At 45.8% G+C, this 14364-nt stretch overlaps 1 protein-coding gene across 1 annotated transcript in view; it reads left to right on the top strand.

Moving 5' to 3' along the window:
- The window catches only part of TRAF3IP2 (TRAF3 interacting protein 2), a 55619-nt gene that overhangs the window by 17886 nt on the left and 23369 nt on the right, over positions 1 to 14364 (top strand). Inside the window, exons 3-4 of the mRNA XM_030199219.1 lie at positions 4191 to 4368; positions 9513 to 9667. Of these exons, the coding sequence (XP_030055079.1) occupies positions 4191 to 4368; positions 9513 to 9667 (333 nt within the window). The remainder of the gene's footprint in view (positions 1 to 4190; positions 4369 to 9512; positions 9668 to 14364) is intronic.

The raw sequence follows: 14364 nt of genomic DNA, 5'->3' as shown, positions 1-14364 counted from the left end.
GGACGGACCAAAGGTCCATCGAGCCCAGCATCCTGTTTCCAACAGTGGCCAATCCAGGTCACAAATACCTAGCAAGATCCCAAAAAAGTACAAAACATTTTATACTGCTTATCCCAGAAATAGTGGATTTTCCCCAAGTCCATTTAATAATGGTCTATGGACTTTTCCTTTAGGAAGCCATCCAAACCTTTTTAAAACTCCGCTAAGCTAACTGCCTTTACCACATTCTCTGGCAACGAATTCCAGAGTTTAATTACAAGTTGAGTGAAGAAATGCTGGGCTTGATGGACCCTTGGTCTTTTCCCAGTATGGTGGTGCTTATGTTCTGATGGTATATATTGGCATTGTCTAGCAGATATCTGACTTTACAATTAGGGTGTTTCTTAGTACAGGGTTTTCTAGAAGAGTTATAGCTTACGGGTATAGGATTAGGCACTACGTTATCTGGTAGGTTGCCGTCTGATGTGCTCAAAATGGATAAGCAAATCCATGTGAGCCACTTCATGGTGATAGCTTTTGGAGCTAGTTTAAGTCAATCAAGTTTAGTGCTCTTTATCAGTCCTAAATGTGTGCGGAGACCTCCTTGAAGGTAGATGCCACCGATGGTGAGGAGAGGTCATGGTGTCTCAGGTACTCATAAGGTGGGGAGGTGTGTTTGTCCCATGTGGCGGGCTTCAAAATGATGCTAATACTGGCTATAATTAGGTAGGGTTCCTCATTTAAGCTGCCGTTCTTCATAGTCTGTCGTGCAGCAGTAGGGGGGGAGTTTAGATCAGGCGACAGGCCACATGTAGCTGTCCTGTTATACAGTTGTTAATTTCCTTTATTTGCTGTTTGAAGTATGGTTATAAGTACAGAGCTGAGCAGGATAAGTATTTGTAAGATAATGGAAAGAATTGACCTTAAGCACTCCTTGGGTTCCTTTATAAGACTGATGTTCTTCCATAGTCAGTCACACAGCTTTGAAGGGAGAGTTTAGGGTGAGCAGCAGGCCACCCTGTAGCTCTCATGGTTGCAAATCCAGATAATTCTCTTATTCAAGTTGCAGGATTGGAATTACTGCAGGCAGTAGAGAGGGGGGGAGGTGGTAATCTGAGCAGTTCAGATATTTGTAAGACAAAGGGGCGTCATTGACCTTAAGCACACCTTGGAATGTAGCCAGGGGAAATACTAATTTAGTACTATTTTTAAATCTCCACAAAACTTGAGTCTTGAAGATTACCCTCGGTTATCTTTATTCAGTACAAAATGTTGATTCAATTTACTGTTTAACTCTTTTTCTAAATTTACTTAAACAGTCTCATTTAAGTCAGAAATACGGTTTTTCTTGGTTAGCAATTCCTTGCATGTAGACGTAGCATTTCAGAGTATAGCTAAAGATGGTTTGTCTTTGGGAGCAGTTATCAATAGAGTGTTAATTATGTAGACAGTGCTTGCTGAGGGTCTGAGACCCTTTGAAGTAGGGATGAGTGCAAATGGCTTATGAGTAAATTAGGGGCTAATTTGAGAAGGTAACTAGGGCAGTTATCAAGTAGGCATTGTGATTTAACGTACTTGTGAAGAGTGCATTTGACTGTAAGTGGGTGGAAGGCTACCAGATTCTGAGCCAGATGCACTAAACTTAACAAGCCATTAACGAGCAAGTAGTAAACCGTGGCATGCACTAAATGCTTCTCCGAGCCATTTTCCGATCACAGTAGCAGCTAACGAAAACGGAATGCAGATGAGCAAATTAGTACCCCAATGTGTATAAATCGTATTGTAATGAGACGCACTACCATTTTCCGATTGCCTAACCGTGGAAAATCTAACGGGAGGTCTGTACCTCTCGTTGGGGCTGTGCAGCCTCTAAAAACTTCTATAAATGTAACAAAAAAAAAATCGGGAAAAAAATGTCCAAGTGCTCGTCAGGGACGTCCTTTATGGACATCTTTCACAGCCTAGCCATGTCCAAGTGCTCGTCAGGGCCGTCCTTCTAAAGCACCTAAAATGGACGCCCTTCATTGAAACATAAAAAAAAAAAAAAGGACGGCCCTGACGAGCAATTTGACGTTTTTCCCCAGTTTTTTTTTTTTTGTGATCGGTGTTCTTCTGCGGGGACGTCTAAATAAAAAAACTATTTGGACGTCCCTTTCAATTATGCCCCCTCCAGGTCTCTCTCAGCCAATCACAGCGCGTTTAGCTGTCACCAGTGTCAGCTAAACGCGCTGTGATTGGCGGAGAGAGACCTGGAGGGAGGCATAATCGAAAGGGACGTCCAGATAGTTTTTTTGGATGTCCTCGCACGTCCCAATGCCGGCGGTGGTAATTTGGTGCAACTCTCACCCCCCCATCGCCCCCAGAGCCATGCATTCCCAGGGAGGAGGGTCTACACGGTCAGCTGCAATCCACCCCATTCTTCCGAGAGTGGGGCGGCAGGGATCACCGGCTGTACCGGCGGCTGCAGCTTGCGCTCCGGCCCACGGCTCTGACAAGTGCTTGCCAGGAATGTCCTTTTTGGACGTCTTTGGCATGCGCAGAGCAGCCAGCATAACGCTTGGCTGCTCTGCACATGCTCGACTGGCCGACTGGCTTCTGAGGGAATAGAGAATGCAAATAAGCTACAACGAGCAGCTCATTTGCATTCCCTTTCCTTGATGCATGGCCGTTTCCTACCAATTCGCTATGGAATCGGTAAGGGAACGGCTCTTCCGAGGACTTCAGTGCATCTAGCCATCTGTCTGCTTGGGAGCATAGTGGCGGAGGATCATTTAGATTAAGAAAATGATCTATTGATGTTAGGGAGTTATTTTGTTCTTGTCTGATTTTAGTTTTTTTCTGATTGAAATATGACGCCAATTAATCAGCTGTTGGAAAGGGTTTATTTATAGTAGTTACAGGTTAAGTATTCAATAGCTTATTTACTAGTGTGTAAAGTTTTCGTGGATTAACTATTTTTTTGCTTATAAGTTTTGAACAGTAAGTGGTTTTTACTTTGATAATCACGCTCTTGTATGATTTTAGGAGTTTTTCCAATTAGTCCATTTTTCATTGAATTTGTTTTTGATCCAAATTCTTTCTTGTCTTCTACACTTACGTTTCATTTGTAGGAGGTCTTCGTTAAACCCAGGGGCGTAGCCAGGCACCCAATTTTGGGTGGGCCTGGGCCCAACATGGGTGGGCAGAAGAACTCTGCCCTGTCCCACGAGTGATTTGGTCTCTCCCTCTCTAGCCTGCATGCCGTATGGTCTCTCAAACATCCCTCCTCCCCCGCATACCTTTTAAGTAGAAGATTTTCACCATCAGCGAGCAGCAACTAATACACACTGCTCATGTTGGCCCCACAGCCTTTCCTCTGATGCAACTTCCTGTTTCTGCATAGGCGGGAACATATCAGAGGGAAGGCTGTAGGACCGGTGCAAACAGCATGTATCAGTCGCTGCTCGCTGCAGGCGAAGATCTGCTATTTACAAGGTATGCAGGAGGGACAGCTGTTGGGAATTTTTGGCTGGTAGGGCTTGGGGATCCCTGCCAGCCACTTCATAGGTGTGCTGCTATTGGGTGGGCCTGAGCCCAAAGTGGGTGGGCCCGGGCCCACCCAGCCCACCATGGAGATAACTTCTTTTGTGGTTGGGATTTGTTTGTAAGTGGTGCAAGTTTTGCAAGTGTTGTTAGTAGATGGATGAGAGGAAAGTAAATTACCAAGTTGTTTGTTTGACCAAAGTTTTGCGGGGTCAGATTTACCTCCTTCACACTTCCAAAGTTGCACCCACACACTCCACACAGATATATGCCCTCTCACATCCACACCACACAGACACCCACGGTTACGCACCCCAGCTGTCAATACATATCCAATCACCTAACACACTCACACACACCCCCTGCAGAAAAACCAGACATGCGTATCCCCCAGATCCCTAAACACTCACCCACACATACCCTCCTATCACCACACATCTATACCCCAACACCCACCACACACAACCACACACCCACAATACATCCACACAACTCCCATATACGCACACCCTATCTATCCATGGAAACTCCCTCGTTCCCCGTACCTCCTACCTACATCCCCATTCCTTCCCAAGCACCCACCCCTCCTGCATTCTGTGTCGGAAAGCACTCTCTAATGCATGCTTCTGCGTGCTTCCCTTTCTTGTTAATAGCGTCTGTAGTCTTTATTTTGGTTTGTTTTTTCTCAGATGACAAGACTTGTGGTATCCAGAGAGCTTATCAACAGTTACTGCCTTCATCCCAGGCCTTGCCTGAAGATGCTGCATCTTACCTCCACCCACAGCAACAAATGTTTCCCAAATATCCTGCACCCGGTGGCAGGAGGAATGGGTTAGAAGATGTATCACAAATACCCGAGGCTTTTCTGTGAGTATCCTCTTTCTGACATGAGAGGTATCGTTCCACACTTACAATCACATACAGACATTACATACAGACATTACAGTCAAGAGACGGCAGCAATGCCTGTGAGCATCAAACATAGAAAGTCTTTCATTTTTATACTGTAAACCGCTGTGATCTTATGCATTTAAGCTACTGTCCTACTTCAGGTATTGCTGCACTACTTCCCATCCCCCATCTTTCTTTTCTGTATGTGGCTATTGGTCTTTGCTGGAATGCAGAATTATTTTTCCATAATTTCCTTTGTCTGTTTCGGCTTGTTTCAGGTAAGAACTATTTCTTTATAACAGATAACTATGTAGTATTCTCTTTTCTCTTTATATTTTTTTCCCTTCAGGATCCATGATAAACATAGTAACATAGTAGATGATGGCAGAAAAAGACCTGCACGGTCCATCCAGTCTGCCCAACAAGATAACTCATATTTGCTACTTTTTGTGTATACCCTACTTTGATTTGTACCTGTGCTCTTCAGGGCACAGACCGTATAAGTCTGCCCAGCACTATCCCCGCCTCCAAACCACCAGCCCCGCCTCCCACCACTGGCTCTGGCACAGACCGTATAAGTCTGCCCAGCACTATCCCCGCCTCCCAACCACCAGCCCCGCCTCCCAACCACCGGCTCTGGCACAGATTGTATAAGTCTGCCCAGCACTATCCCCGCCTCCCAACCACCAGCCCCGCCTCCCAATCTCGACTAAGCTCCTGAGGATCCATTCCTTCGGCACAGGATTCCTTTATGCTTATCCCACGCATGTTTGAATTCTGTTACCGTTTTCATTTCCACCACCTCCTGCGGGAGGGCAGTCCAAGCATCCACTACTCTCTCCGTGAAAAAATACTTCCTGACATTTTTCTTGAGTCTGCCCCCCTTCAATCTCATTTCATGTCCTCTCGTTCTACCATCTTCCCATCTCCCGAAAAGGTTTGTTTGCGGATTAATACCTTTCAAATATTTGAACGTCTGTATCATATCACCCCTGTTTCTCCTTTCCTCCAGAGTATACATGTTTAGTTCAGCAAGTCTCTCCTCATACGTCTTGTAATGCAAATCCCATACCATTCTCCTAGCTTTTCTTTGCACCGCTTCAATTCTTTTCACATCCTTCGCAAGGTACGGCCTCCAAAACTGAACACAATACTCCAGGTGGGGCCTCACCAACGACTTATACAGAGGCATCAACACACCCTTTCTTCTGCTGGTCACACCTCTCTCTATACAGCCTAACAACCTTCTAGCTACGGCTACCGCCATGATATTTCCTGTTAGTGGTTTCTCTCTCTTTCATTTTCTTTCTTCTCTTTACAGCTGTTCTTTATCTAATTAGTCTGATTGCTTATCACTACCAAAGCTACTGATATTAGATTCTGTAAGTGTGTTATTATTTTTCCATGACTTGCAACTAATATCTGATGCTGTACTGATGACTGCTAAAATGGTTTATTCTCTGATTCCTGTCTTATGTTGTAATGTTTTAGAGAATGCAAATGAAATAAACTAAACTATAAACTGCTCTCACTGTGAGACAACAGCCCTGTTCCATATCCTGTAAAAGAGACACTTCCTTGGCCATAGACCAAGTACCCAGAACAGTTCTGAAAGAGCCCATCGTTACAAGAATGCAAGCAAACTGCAGACTTACCCTCTCACCGTCATGTTTTCCACAGAACATTTTAGCAGGAAAGGACTCTCAGTCTGACAGTTCTTGCTCCCTTCTTTCCTCTGTGGTGTTCTCCCTCCTAGTAAGGTCAGTCTGAGGTGGTGAGCAACAAAGTTAACCAGGTACCTTTATGGAGTTATTTTTATCCAGGTGCTGAATATAATTGGTTAAAGACATCTGGTTCATTTTAGGCCACCCCTGGCTTGACCTAGCTGTCCTGTGAGGTTTAGCTGGACAGTGAGACAGTGCCCAGAACTCTCATCCTAAAATGATCCCACGCCCCATACCTGAATCACCAACTCGTTGGGGGTAATTCCCAAACTTACCGGGAGAAATCTTCTGATTATCAGCCCCTATGGGAGTAATTTTATGAACATTTCCCATGTTTTATGTATGTGAAATGGTTTTATAAAATTCCCCCACTGGTTATCCCTGTTATCTCATGTGAATTTAGGCATTCTTCTGGTGTGGAGTCTGGATGGAGCGTGGACAAGTTAATATTCACCTGCCACTGGGAGGTTTTTTTTTTTTTTTTTTTAAATGCTGAGTGTGACGATAAAAAGAAATCTGCATATTCAGTGCCACTGCCGCTGGAATTTATCCAGTCAGTGGAAATATTCAGTCTGCTATCTGGGTAACAACACAGGACAGCCTTCTGTCTATCCTAAGATATCCACAGATAAAGACCATGTGGCCTATCCAGTCTGCCCATCCACGCCATCTTCTGTCCTTATCACTCCAGTACAGATCCTCTGTACTTGTCCCAAGCTCTCTTGAATTCAGATACTGTTTTTGTCTCTACCACTTCCTCGAATTCACCACCCTTTCCGCGAGGAAGTATTTCCTCAGGTTACTTCCGTCCCCTTTCACCTTCATCCTATGCCCCCTCGTTCCACAGCTTCCTTTCAGTTGAAAGAAACTCACCTCTTGTGTATTTATGCCAAGTAGATATTTAAACATCTCCGTCATATCTCCGCTCTCCCATTTTTCTTCCAAAGTGAACATATTGAGATCTTTAAACCTGTCCCCATTCGCTTTATGATAAAGACCACTGACCATTTCAGTAGCCGCCTTCTGGACCAACTCCATCCTGTTTATATCTTTTTGAAGGTGCATCTCCAGACTTGTACACAATATTCTAAAAGAGGTCTCACCAGCAGGCCGCAGAGAGACTGGGCCGGGCCTGGGGCAAGGCCGCCCCCGGGGCCCCGCCCCTGCCACCCTGCCACCCCCAGGGTCGCCACCGCTCCCCCCCTCCACCCCCCCCCCGAGGTCACCGCAGCCACTGCTCCCTCCCTCCCTGAGGTTGCTGCCGCCGCTCCCCCCCTCCGTTCGCCACCGGACCGGGCCCCCTGCATTGAAATCGCACTCACCTCTGTGAAAGCAGCACTGCAGGCAGCAGAACGCCTCCCTTCGGCCCTCCTTCCCTCCCTCCCTTGGAGGCCCGGGCCCGGGGAATTGTGCCCCCCCTGCCCCCCCTCTCGGCGGCTACGCTCACCAGAATGAATGTTGTCACTATCCAAATCAGTTTCAGGTCCACCTGATTCTCTCACCTCACCCTTCATAATTACTATCAGGAATATCCCAGACCCGGTGCTGTTATCCAGATAACATTGAGCCTGTGATTCATAGTAACATAGTAGATGACAGCAGAAAAAGACCTGCACGGTCCATCCAGTCTGCCCAACAAGATAAACTCATATGTGCTACTTTTTGTGTATACCTGACCTTGATTAGTATCTGCCATTTTCAGGGCACAGACCGTAGAAGTCTGCCCAGCATTAGCCCCGCCTCCCAACCGCCAGCCCCGCCCCCACCACCGGCTCTGCCACCCAATCTTGGCTAAGCTCCTGAGGATCCCTTCCTTCCGAACAGGATTCCTTTATGTTTATCCCACGCATGTTTGAATTCCGTTACCGTTTTCATCTCCACCACCACCCGCGGGAGGGCATTCCAAATATCCACCACCCTCTCCATGAAAAAATACTTCCTGACATTTTTCTTCAGTCTGTGATTCTTGAGTCTGTGATTCATAAAATACGGCTTTCAATCCATCCACTATTTCTGTCCATTGTAAAATTACTCTCCACGGGTTTATCCTGTATGTTAAAGCAGGGCATCTGATCCTCAGGAAATGTTCCTCCACTATTTATGAGTCCTGCACGGATGTTGTGTCTGTGCTGAATCTGCATCTACTCAGGATAGGTAGAGATGCAGAGACTGAGGGGGATCCTGGGAGAGAATTGACACCTCCCGTCTTTCCAGGGGGACAAACAGCTGACAGCGTGCCTAGTAAAGGGTTCAGTAACCAAATAAAGGCATTCACATTCTCTTTCTTCCACTGTTTGATAAAACTGACTAAGCACCACCACACCCTACACTGATGACTCTCCCTCCATCTCAGTGGCGTAGACATGGTTGCGCCCACCCACTTTGGGTTAGGACCCACCAAAAATCGTGGAACCCTTTTTAAGACTGGTGGGGAAACCCCAAGGCCTGCCAGCTGCAGGGGGCCTCTTCCAGCAGCTGGAACAGTCCTGTGCTCTGCAGCCCGCGGGCAGAACATTCCCATCCTGTGAGGGGCCTAACGGTTAGTGGAGCAAACTTGGATCCTGGCATCCTGGGTTCAGTTCCCACTACAACTCCTTGTGACCTTGGGCAAGTCACTTAACCCTCCATTGCCCCAGGTGCAAAATAAGTACCTGTATATACTGTGTAAACCACTTTGAATGTAGTTGCAAAAACCACAGAAAGGCAGTATGTCAAGTCTCATTAACAATCTCAAAGAGTAGCAACATTCCATGTAGAACCCCAAGGAATAGCAAGATTCTGGAATCCCTGGAACATGGAATGTTGCTACTATTTGAGATTCTGTTGCTACTATTTGAGATTCTACATGGAATGTTGCTAGTGGAAGAATAGCCTAGTGGTTAGTGCAGTGGACATTAATCCTGGAGAACTGGGTTTGAGTCCCATTGCAGCTCCTTGTGACCTTGGGCAAGTCACTTAACCCTCCGTTGCATGTACAAAAACTTAGGTTGTGAGCTCTTAGGGACAGAGAAAGCATCTGTTCATACAGTGTAATTGTTCTCCACCTTGAACTTGAGGTTGAAGAAGATTATAAATGCCAGAATTAAATAATACTCTCTATGTGCTGCTACTGTACCAGCCCTCCTTCCTCACATGCTCAGTTTTTGCACATGCATGGGGGTGGGGGTGGTGGCGGTGGTGGCACCACATGACATAGGGAGTAGTATGGGCGTGTTCCAGCTGCCGTCTTCAGCTGGCGGAGCTTGAGATCCTTGCCAGTTCAGGTATTTATTGAGTTGGGGAGGGGGGGGATTTTGTGCCCATCTAAAATACCACATTTGGTTATACCCGTGCTCCGTCTGCGCAGCACCTTATGTCACTGCGTATCCTAATTGTCACTGGTTTGCTTCTCTCCAGGAATCAACAGCAGAAACGCATCCCCAGTATGGCAGACCCCCTGCAGGTGTGCAGGCAGCACAGCCAGCCCTGTCACTGTCTCCCGAACCCCGTCCCTGCTGGTCCCGGATCTTTCAAGGGAACATTGAGAATGAGTAATTTACCAGAAGAACTGCGTAAGTTGCGATTTCTGTGGTTTTACAACGTCGCTTTCTTATTTCAATAGCTAGACTGGGATTCTTCGTTCTCATACAGAGGGGCTCAGAGGTCTGAGATGCTTCTGAACTAATAGCATAAGAATACAGACTGTCCCGTATAAGGTAGAGAATGGCACTCAGGCAGTAAGTCTGCTTTTTAGTGTCGAATAGTTAAGTCATACAGTGGGTCCTGGGTTGGGGAACTGTAACAGTGCTTCAGTGGGGCTCAGACAGAACGTTTTGTACTTAATTTTCAAAACAGATTTAAAATTTGCCCTCATAACTCCAAGAGGAATTATTTCATGCTACTGTCCCATCCCTTTCCATTCATAGTAACATAGTAACATAGTAGATGACGGCAGAAAAAGACCTGCACGGTCCATCCAGTCTGCCCAACAAGATAAACTCATGTGTATACCTTACCTTGATTTGTACCTGTCCTTTTCAGGGCACAGACCGTATAAGTCTGCCCAGCACTATCCCCGCCTCCCAACCACCAGCCCCGACTCCCACCACCGGCTCTGGCACAGAACGTATAAGTCTGCTCAGCACTATCCCTGCCTCCCAACCACCAGCCCCTCTTCCCAACCACCGGCTCTGGCACAGACCGTATAAGTCTGCCCAGCACTATCCCCGCCTCCCAACCACCAGCACCGCCTCCCACCACCAGCTCTGGCACAGACCATATAAGTCTGCTCAGCACTATCCCCGCCTCCCAACCACCAGCCCCGCCTCCCACCACCGGCTCTGGCACAGACCGTATAAGTCTGCCCAGCACTATCCCCGCCTCCCAACCACCAGCACCGCCTCCCACCACCAGCTCTGGCACAGACCGTATAAGTCTGCCCAGCACTATCCCCGCCTCCCAACCACCAGCCCCGCCTCCCACCACCGGTTCTGGCACAGACCGTATAAGTCTGCCCAGCACTATCCCCGCCTCCCAACCACCAGCACCGCCTCCCACCACCAGCTCTGGCACAGACCGTATAAGTCTGCCCAGCACCATCTCCGTCTCCCGCCACCGGCTTTGCCACCCAATCTCAGCTAAGCTCCTTAGGATCCATTCCTTCTGAGCAGGATTCATTTATGTTTAGACTTTTAGACCATTTCCTAGTCTCAAAGAGGTTGTCCGAAGTCCTGTACAATCTATAAATAAAAAAAAACCAAAACATAATAAAAAGAAAAATGCAAACGTATATCAAAATGTAGAACACCAGAAAATCACCCCCCAAATCTCTCTATTTCTATTTCAATCTTATATTCCGCTAAATTCCATAAAAGGATTCAAAGCGGCATTAAGCACTGAGAACCATCATGGAACACAAGTTCTAATGAACCCTCCACCCTTTTTCAAAAGCACAGATACTTTTGTTAAGATTAATTAGCTACCAGAAACGTGTTCCATGGCCGGCTACCTGGAAGGAAGGGACTGGAGCTGAGCACCCCTGCTGCTCTGGAGTCTGAAAAGAAGTGACAGAACTGCTTTCCAGGCCGTTCCCCAGAAATTAATCCACTACAACTACTACTTATCATTTCTACAGCGCTACTAGACATACGCAGCACTTGGACATGAAGAGACAGTCCCTCCTCGTCAGAGCTTACAATCTAATCAGGATAGACAAACAGGACAAATAAGGGATAAACAGACATGGGTACTGAACAAGTGAATAGGGGTGAGGAGTTAAAAGCAGCATCAAAAAGGTGGGCTTTTAGGCTAGATTTGAAGATGGCCAGAAGTGGAGCTTGACATACTGGCTCAGGAATTCTATTCCAGGCATATGGTGCAGCAAGGTAAAAGGAACGGAGTCTAGAGTTAGCAGTGGAGGAGAAGGGTACAGATCAGAGAGATTTTCCTAATGAATGTAGTTCCCGGGGAGGAGTGTAGGGAGAGATAAGAAAGGAGAGGTACTTAGGCAGCAATGTCAGACAGGTATGCTTGGACTTGGATTCTTGCTGAAATTTCTGGTGTGGAGAGGTAGATCTGGGAGTCATCAGCGTAAAGGTGATACTGAAAACCATGGGATGAGATCAGAGTACCAAGGGAAGAAGTATAGATGGAGAAAAGAAGAGGTCCCAGGACAGATCCCTGAGGTACATCAACTGATAGTGGGATAGAAGTGAAGGAGGATCCACCAGAGTATACACGAAAAGTACGATGGGAGAGATAAGAAGAGAACCAGGAAAGAACAAGAACAAGTGTGTCAAGGAGTAGGCGGTGATCAACAGTGTCAAAAGCAGCAGATAGATCGAGAAGGATGAGGATAGAATAGAGACCTCTGGATCTGGCCAGGAAGAGGTCATTGGAGACTTCAGTAAGGGATGTTTCAGTTGAATGTAGAGGGCGAAAGCCAGATTGAAGTGAATCAAGAATAGCTTGAGCTAAAAGAAAGTTAAGGCAACGGCAGTGAACAGCACGTTCAAGTATCTTGGATAGCAAAGGGAGGAGGGAGATGGGGCGATAGTTGGAAGGACAGGTAGGGTTCAATGAATGTTTTTTGAGGAGTGATGTAACTACAGCATGTTTGAAGGCATCAAGAACAGTCGCAGTGGAAAGTGAAAGATTGAGGATATGACATATAAAAGGGATGACAGTAGGAGAGATAGTGCTAAGTAGATGGGTGGGAATAGGATCGGAGGAACAGATAGTTTTGAGGAGGAAAGACAATGTGCAGTTTCCTCTTCAGTGATTTCAGAAAAGGAAGAAAAGGAGGCAGGGGCTGAAGGATTCTAAACCTAGTTCTTAGTGGAGTGAATGATCTGGTGCAGGAGGTATATTCCGCCTCAACCGATATACTCATATCACCCCTCTCCTCAGGTCACTTCACTGGCTCCCAATCAGATACCGCATTCAATTCAAGCTTCTCCTTCTTACCTACAAATGCACTCAGTCTGCTGCCCCTCACTACCTCTCTACCCTCATCTCCCCTTACGTTCCCACCCGTAACCTCCGCTCACAGGACAAATCCCTCCTCTCGGTACCCTTCTCCAACACCGCCAACTCCAGGCTCCGCTCATTCTGCCTCGCCTCACCCTATGCTTGGAATAAACTTCCTGAGCCCTTACGCCAAGCCCCCTCCCTACCTACCCATCTTCAAATCCTTGCTCAAAGCCCACCTCTTCAATGTTGCTTTCGGCACCTAACCTTTATACCTTTCAGGAAATCTAGACTACCCCTATTTGACTGACTGTACATTTGTCCTTTAGATTTTTTTTTTTTTGTCCTTCTATGTTAAATTGTACAGCGCTGCGTAACCCTAGTAGCGCTTTAGAAATGTCAAGTAGTAGTAGTAGTAGTAGGTAATGGTGCTGGGGCCTCTTGATAACAGTGATCATAATATGATCAGATCGGATATAAGCTCCGGAGTAAGTTCACACAGGAAATCCAATAAGCATTTAAATTTCAAAAAGGAGACTATGATAAAATGAGAAGAATGGTGAAAAAAAACCTTAGAGGAGCAGCTGCGAAGGTCAAAAATTTACATCAGGCATGGATGCTATTCTAAAATACTATCCTGGAAGCCCAGGCCAAATATATTTAGTGTATTAAAAAGGAGGAAGGAAGACCAAACGACAGCTGACATGTTTAATAAATAAGGTGAAGGAAGCTATTAGAGCTAAAGAAAATCCTTCAGAAAATGGAAGAAGTTTCCAACTGAAAATAATAGGAAACAGCATAAGGAATGTCAAGTCAAATGCAAAGCGTTGATAAGGAAGGCAAAGAGAGACTTTGAAAAGAAGATTGCATTGGAGGTAAAAATCATAGTAAAAACTTTTTTAGTTATATTAAAGCAAGACGCCAGCAAAACAATCAGTTGGACAACTAGATAAACATGGGGAAAAGGGGTACTCAGGGAATACATGGCCATAGTGGAGAGATTAAATGAGTTCTTGGCTTCGGTCTTCACTGAGGAAGATGTGGGAGACATACCGGTGCCAGAGAAACTGAATTTGACAAATTGAAGAGTAGCAAATCACCAGGACCAAATGGTATACATCCCAGGGTATTGATAGAATTGAAAAATGAACTTGTAGAACTATTGTTAGTACTATGTAATTTATCTTTAAAATCAAGCATGGTACCAGAAGATTGGAGGGTGACAAATGTAACATCGATTTTTAAAAAGGGTTCCAGAGGTGAGCCTGACGTCAGTGCCGGGCAAAATGGCAGAGACTACTATAAAGAAAAAAATTACAGAGCATATGCATAAGCATGGACTAATGAGACAAAGCCAACATGGATTTAGTGACGGGAAATCTTGAAGGAGTGACCAAACGTGGATAAAGGTGAGCCGGGCGATATTGTGTATCTGGATTTTCAAAAGGCATTTGACAAAGTACCTCATGAAAGACTCCAGAGGAAATTGGAGAGTCATGGGATAGGAGGTAGTGTTCTATTGTGGATTAAAAACTGGTTAAAAAATAGAAAACAGAGAGTAGGGTTAAATGGTCATTATTCTCAATGGAGAAGGGTAGTTAGTGGGGTTCCCCAGGGGTCTGTACTGGGACCGCTGCTTTTTACATATTTATAGATGATCAGTTTTGACATCGACCTTGAAGTAACTGTACACAGAAAGTCAAATACGTTAGCGTTTAACTTTAAAAAAGGAGACTATGATAAAATGAGAAGAACGGTAAAAAAAAACTTAGGGGGGCAACTGAGAGAGTAAAAACTGTAC

This window comes from Microcaecilia unicolor, chromosome 3 (genome assembly GCF_901765095.1).
Source record: "Microcaecilia unicolor chromosome 3, aMicUni1.1, whole genome shotgun sequence".
Taxonomy (NCBI): domain Eukaryota; kingdom Metazoa; phylum Chordata; class Amphibia; order Gymnophiona; family Siphonopidae; genus Microcaecilia; species Microcaecilia unicolor.
This window is presented reverse-complemented; position numbering and strand designations above follow the sequence as displayed.